Genomic DNA, 6,959 nt, shown 5'->3' with positions numbered 1-6,959 from the left:
TATTCAGGTTTGCCTGTATGCAGGGCTTTATGTGTGAGGCTGGCTGTGCGGAAGCTGGCTCGTTGGTCAATAGGGAGCCACTTCAGATCCTTAAGAGCTGGGGTGATGTGTTCATATTTCTTTGTTCCCGTGATCATTCTTGCAGCGGCATTTAAGGTAGAGGTCAGAGGTCGCAGGTGCGATTTGGCTGTTCCAGTCAGAGTGGCAATGCCAAACAAACCGACAAAACCTAGTCGCAGCCGGCATGACTTGTGGGAGTGGGGTGGGGGTTGGTTTAATTTAAATTATATAAAAAAAAAAAGTTCATTAGCCGGCCCGATCGCGCATCTTCTCTGCTTAGGTGCCTCAGATGTTCCTATTCTGCCTGGGGCCCCACATATCCTAGGACAGGCCCTGACTCGATACATAAGTTATGTCTTTGCTTATTATTATTTTTTTTTAATTATGCGTTTTTATATAGCACGGACTTTACCAGAAGGCGTCCGAGCGCTTCACAATAGAAACAGTAATGATACATGAGGAGAAAATTACAAGTGAGCAAATTACAAAAGCAAACATTAAATTACTGGAGGTAAAAGTGACAATTGTGAGCAAACAAAATACATGAGGTAGAAAACGGTGCAATACAGGAGGAAAAAGTGACATGTGTGCAGGTTACACGAGAAAACAAAGTACAATTAGAGGTATAATACTGCAATATATGGCAGACACTAAAGCACAAGAAACAAACGTTACACAGGTCATGGTGGTAATAATTTTTATTTATTTTTATTTATTTATGCGATTTTATATAGCGCGAACTTTACCCGAAGGTCCTCATGTCTTGCGATGTTATGCACTTTTTCTTTTCTTTTGTGTATGTAAAGCGCTCTGATGCCCACGGGTCTAGCTAGCGCTATTTAAAACTTTATAAATGAAATAAATAGTCCCGGCGCTTCCCTAACAGACCGGCGCACCCTGCTCTCTGCAGAGGGTCGCGTTAGTCGCTCCAGGGGCAGGGTGGGGGTCGTGTCCCCGAGATGATGACGTCATATGGGGGCGCCGAGGTTTAAAAGCGCGTGGGTGAAGTGTGCAGTCTTTTACTTTGAGAATCTCCGGAGCACTTGGACGTCCTGGGGCCGGAGTAGAACAAGCATTGGTGCATTCAAGGCGCCTCGAGGTGAGTCTGGAGGCGCTGGAGAGCGGGGCTCGGCGCCCCCCGGCCATGAGCACTGGTTACTGATACTTGTTGTTAAATGTGCGCGGGTCCGGGCATGCATGCCAGTTCATGTCCTCACGCAGGATTGTTGCAGAAATGTCGGTGAATGGAGTAATACCACTTTTGTCCAGCAGAGGGGGCCGCAGTACCATGCATAGAAATGCAGCTGCGATTGCAAGGGCTGTACAGGAGCATCGGGGACAGCACATGGGGGGCATCATCTAGAGAGAGAGAGAGTTGCTTAATTTTCAGCGATCGGAATGTTTATTTATCCCCCCGAGGGAGCGGCCCTCACCCTGGCATCCATAGGAATACAGTATGTCATTATTCGGCCGAGTTTCCGGTGTTTTTTGAGCGTCACCGCGCCAGGCGGGGTGCAGCGCTTCCAAACTGGAATGTTTGCTCTTTAACTGGGAGGGCGAGGGATGTATTCTCAGGGATTTAAGTGGGATGAAAAAACTGTGGTGGGGCTGGGAGGGGGGTCTCAAAGGGGCGTGGCCAATGTAATTAAGGGCGTGGCTTAAAACATTGAAGCTAAAAACCTGTGCTTAGCATAGTGTGCCGCTCGACTTGTATTTTGCTGTTTCTTGGCATTGCATCCATATATAAAATGCAACAAGTAAAATCATACCTACAAGAAGTCAGGACTATTGACAAACTCCCCTTAGGTGGTTCGGGCTCGCTCGCTACACTGCATTACTGTGTCACAAAATGATGCATCTCTAAAAAGTGTGTCACCAACATGAAAAGTTTGGAAAGCTGTGCTTTAAAGGATTCCCCTTCCCCTACGACACTCACCTGGCATGACGTCATGCCGTAACGTCCCCCCCATTGAGCAGCGCACACATCCACGTGCCTGCTGCCACTGCAGTCCGGAAAAAAATGGACCCCCTGTGCCAGGGTTCAAAACAGGACCCGATAGAGTCCCGTTTCGAGACCCCCTTTAAAATACTGCCAGTGCTCAGACCTGGTGAGACCCGGCCCACTTAAAGCCCTGGGTATTCTACGTGGGGAACAAAGCTGTGTTAGTCTCTGGGAAGGTTTGGGGGGGGCTGATCCTGGATTCCCAAGGTATGCGACGAAGCGGGACATATGTAGGCCTGCTCCTTAAGGTTTTGGATTTGCACTGTGATGCTTGCAGGGCGTTGGGCCTGGGGCCCGGCTTCAAGGGGCATGATCAATTGCTCATGGCTGCCAAGTTCACCGTGTCCATGGACCATCGTCCCACCTGCCTGCACTCATGGGTTGTGCGGCATCCATGCTGTTTTAGAAAAGAAAAGAAAAACTTTGTAGCGCACTTAACTTTAATATGCCTCTCTACAGTTTTAAGTACTCTTTGTTCTCTCTTTCCTGTCTATCACTGTCTCCCCTCCTGACCCAATGACTCTTCTCTTTCCTTCCACTATCTCCTCCCACTTTGGAACCCATAAAATGCAGCAGTTTGCTTTCTCTGGCATGTATTTGCTTTGCTTATTTTTTCTCAGGATCTCAACCACTTGGTAATTGCAGACTTGTACAAAAAGAAACTGATATTTGCAACACCTCAAAATGTAACTAATGCGAGACCTATTGCATTGCAAATGCTTGTTACAGCCAGTGGCTGACCCCAAGCAATGAGACTTGTGATAATGGAGACATGATGTAATATGGGGTGCACTGGCTAATGTTTTTTCCTTTTTTCTACAGCATGGCACCCAAGCGAGCACGCGCTACCCCTGGCAGCCCTGCCACAAAGGAAGAACCCGGCTGCTTAGAAGAGCTCTTGGAAATAGTGAAGACCCACGGCATCGACAGGGCACTGAAGTGGCTGTCCGAAGACCCCGGAAAGGACCAGCAGCAGTCCGCGAGATACCCTAAGAGGCAGAGAAAGGTGCCGGCACGATACAGAGGTGCGCTCCCAGTGGGAGTGAGTGAGGCTGGGAACCAACTGCCACTGGCATCAGACACGTCAGGTGGTCCAGTAGCGGGGCTTGAGCCAGTGCCCCCTCTCGTTGGACAGGTTTCTCAGAGTTCCATAAATAACACCATTGTGGAGGTTGTAGGACCGAACAACGGAGTGATCTTCAAAGCCGATCTGGAGGACAGCAAGCCAATTAAGGTGGCTGTTCCTCTCGCCGCGCAAGAGCCACCTATGGCAAGTACAGGCGCTTCACAGTTGCAAGGCGCTACCACAGTCAGGGATGTGCCAACCTCGGAGTCCTCACTCCAAGGGCCCCCGGCAGCAGGGACTAGCTCAACAGCAGGCGGCGGAGAGGTACCCGGCAGTACGGCCGCCCAGGTATGGGCACAACCTCCTGCAGGCACAGTACCCACTAGTCTGGCTGCGGGACAAAGGCCTCTTAACTCAAGTCCCATCCTTTTTGACACAGCGTTGTCCACTCCCGCCCCTTTCTCGCCCATAACATGGCATGTTCCCAGGGAGATGAGGGAAAAGATACACAAAGGGGAGTTCTGCAATGTCTTTGACTTGATATATGCCTGGGTGGGTCCTGGGACAGGCAGAATGGGGAAGGATGGAGAACACACACATAAGGCATGGGTGGAGTGCTCCCTGAGGAATTGGATAACTGGTTTTTCCATTTATTCAGCAATCCTAACTGAGAAGTTCCCAGCCTTGGCCCCACAGTTGTTCGGGTACATCTCCCTGATACACGGCGTTGCATCCGATTTCCAAGGTACAGCATGGTTGAAGTACGATACTAAATTCAGGCAGAAGAAGGCATTCTGTCCAGAAGTCGCGTGGGACAAGTGGGACATAAATTTATGGATTTCGGAGTTGAATACGTGGTCCACAAAGTCTCCACATTCCTTTCCGGCAGACAGGGGTGAAAGATACAAAAAAGCGGCCTGCTGGCAATACAATGAAAAAGAGTGCCTTAGAGGGGCTGCTTGCAAGTTCAAGCACTTGTGCTCATTTTGTGGAAACCAAGGACACCCAGAAACAAAGTGTTTCAAGAAACATGGGCAGCCAAAGAATCGGCTAGGACCAAAAGGACACTAACACCCCCATGTCCTCGTCTCCCATGCGTCTACACATATTGGCACATTTCCTAGGAAAATATAAGCACAGTCAGAATGCAATATGCTTTAATATTGTTTCAGGAACTGTTTCTGGATCTCCTCTAAAGCCTTACCCCCCTCATGCTCCACCTAGGAATCACCAATCTGTGTCACATTAGCCAGAGATGGCCAGGGAGAAGATCCTCAAAGAAGCTGGCCCCTTTGTTTCTCTGCCATTAGATGGCTTGGGCACCAGCCCTAGTGCTGTACAGACCAAGTTAGAACCAGGCAAATTCTGTCTGATCCCCAACCTGTCCTCCCTTTCTGGTACATATGTGAATGATGGCTTGCCACAGGATCTGCACACAGTCCTTTACACCTCCTTCAATGCAGCGATTAGTAAGCTTCAGAAGCTGAGGAACAGGGCCCTGATGGCTAAATCAGTCCTAGAACCTGCCTTCTGCCTCTTACCACCAGTTCACCCCGAAGAAATCTGCTTTGTGGGGTTCACTTTTGACAGTCGGTACTATGTGGATGCCTATGGGTTGCACCATTGCGTGCGCTCATTTTGAAGCCTTCAGTCGCTTTCAAGAGTGGGCGGTGAGGGTCTTAGTGGCATCTGCTGACAGTTTCTGGTTTATGGAACCCCCAGGTTCCTCAGGTTGTGGGCAGGCCCTCCAATGATTCCTTTATTCAACACAAATTTAGTACCTTTGGCAGAGGGCAAACCAAAGGGTCAGCAACTTTGCTGTAATTTCTCGGTATTAATATAGACTCGGCGGCAGGGGTTTGCAGGTTACCACAGGACAAGGTTTCTTCCCTTCAGAAGTGCCTGACTGCAAAAAAGTCACGCTTCATCAGATGCAGGTCTTAGTTGGGCAACTGAACTTTGTGCTTAAGGTGATCCCAACTGGGAGGGTGTTTCCGAAAACCTAGCTAAAGCGATGTCTGGCCTACAGGCCAAGCACCACCATACTAGGCTGTCTCACAGGGTCAGGGAAGACATGGCCATTTGGAAGGAGTTCCTAGAGCACTTCAATGGCTCACTCTTGTGGCTCCAGCAGACACAGTCCAATTTAGACTTGGACCTTTACACAGATGCAGCAGGGGGCATGGGTTTTGGGGCAGATTTTGGCCACAGGTGGTGTATGCACTCCTGGCCAGCAGAATGGGTGGCATCTGGTATCACTAAGAATGCTAATTTCCTTGAGCTGTTCCCAATTGTGGTATTGTTGCATATCTGGGGGCTTCTTCTGGCTAACGGTTGTGGCCAAAGTGCAAAATGCCCCTTTGTCTTGCGTTTACTCAAGACATTGATCCGTAGACATTTGACTTGCAAAATAGATTTCACTACCAGGCATGTGCCAGGGGTAAAAATGCACAGTGGCTAACGCCTTGTCCCATTTTGAGTTGGCAGAATTGAGAGCGCTATGGCAGACAGCAAACCAAGTGATGAAAGCATTCCCACTGTACTTATGAACGCTTGGTGCCCCATAGTCCCAGACCTGATCAACGCATCCCTAGCCCAGAGAACTAAGCATGTGTATAAGAATGCATGGCGGACGTATGCTGCCACATTCTAATCTGGGGTTGAGGGAGAGTATTTCAGTTCATAGGGGGTTCTGAAGTTCTTAGCTAAACAGAGGGCGTTTGGCAAGTCAGTGGCTCTGGTCAGGAGGCACTTATCGCCTTCTTCGCAGGCTTGAGGGGTGTGGTGTTCCAAACAGAGGACTTCATGGTAAGGAGGGTTCTCAAGTGATGGGAGCGCATTGCCCCTTCTGTGCAGGATGCAAGGACATCGATTGATGCCGCTAGGCTTTCACATATCATTGGAATACTGCAGAGTGTATGGCTGCACAGTATGAAACTTGCGCTTTAGACTCGCTTATTCCCTAGCATTCTTTGTGGCCTTAATGATATCTGATCTGGTCGCTGCATCCAAGTCCATGGGTGTAAGCATCACAGACATGTTAGATAACTGCCTGAGAATTAGCCTAAAGTAAAAAAAAACAAAAAACATAGGGGTGTATGGGTACAGCTATCTGCGGCCCCCAAAATCGCCAACTGTACAGTGACCCTGATGAGGAACAGCTTTGCTAAAGACCCCAAAATGGACACCACAATCCTAGCTCCGGAAGATGGTGCCCCAGTCATGCCATTTCAGTTTACATGGGTATGTAAACGCGACCTGTCCTGCTTAGGGTTGGACATGGCTCACTTCACGTCCCACTCCTCCCAAATCGAGGTCGCAACCAAATTGGCGGATTTGGGCTTGCCCCCAGAGCCCATTACAGGGGTTGGAAGATGGTTAGTCCTCATGCTTCCAGCGGTATGTCCACCATCACCTGGTGAGAGGGGACTGGTCCTGGTATTCACAATGATCGCCCACTTTCCACACCCCTTTTCCCCCTACTGATGTTTTTGACCGTGGTGTGCCAACGTATTGTTTGGCAACGATCTGTTTCTCCTAATTCTCTACTTGCAGCCTCCGTTCGAAGGCTGGCGAACGGCTGCTGGTGTGGCCACTCATTTATTTCATAGAGCAGGTGAGCAGTTCCCTTGATCTGGCATAGAGATGGCATAGTTGTCAGTGGGGGCAAAACATCAGTGGTTAGGCAATGGTTGGTTGTAGTTTGAGCAGCACTTCGGCGACCTGCATAAGGCGCTGGATTCTGGGGTAATCGATCCTCCAGATATCTTGGTCATACACGAGGGAGGTAATGACATGTCCCCCGCAGGGAGACAGGTAGTGCGAGAATTG

General features: G+C 49.4%; 1 protein-coding gene across 1 annotated transcript; it reads left to right on the top strand.

Annotated features, from left to right (window-relative positions):
* The first annotated feature begins 1,088 nt into the window (after positions 1 to 1,088).
* On the top strand, positions 1,089 to 4,343 carry LOC144785833 (uncharacterized). The gene is made up of 2 exons (XM_078664678.1): positions 1,089 to 1,159; positions 2,885 to 4,343. The coding sequence occupies exon 2, from the start codon at positions 2,886 to 2,888 to the stop codon at positions 4,197 to 4,199; it is 1,314 nt and encodes a 437-aa protein (XP_078520804.1). The 5' UTR covers positions 1,089 to 1,159; position 2,885; the 3' UTR covers positions 4,200 to 4,343.
* The last annotated feature ends 2,616 nt before the right edge of the window (positions 4,344 to 6,959 follow it).

The sequence above is a fragment of the Lissotriton helveticus genome, chromosome 10, assembly GCF_964261635.1.
Source record: "Lissotriton helveticus chromosome 10, aLisHel1.1, whole genome shotgun sequence".
NCBI classification, from domain to species: Eukaryota; Metazoa; Chordata; class Amphibia; order Caudata; family Salamandridae; genus Lissotriton; species Lissotriton helveticus.
This window is presented reverse-complemented; position numbering and strand designations above follow the sequence as displayed.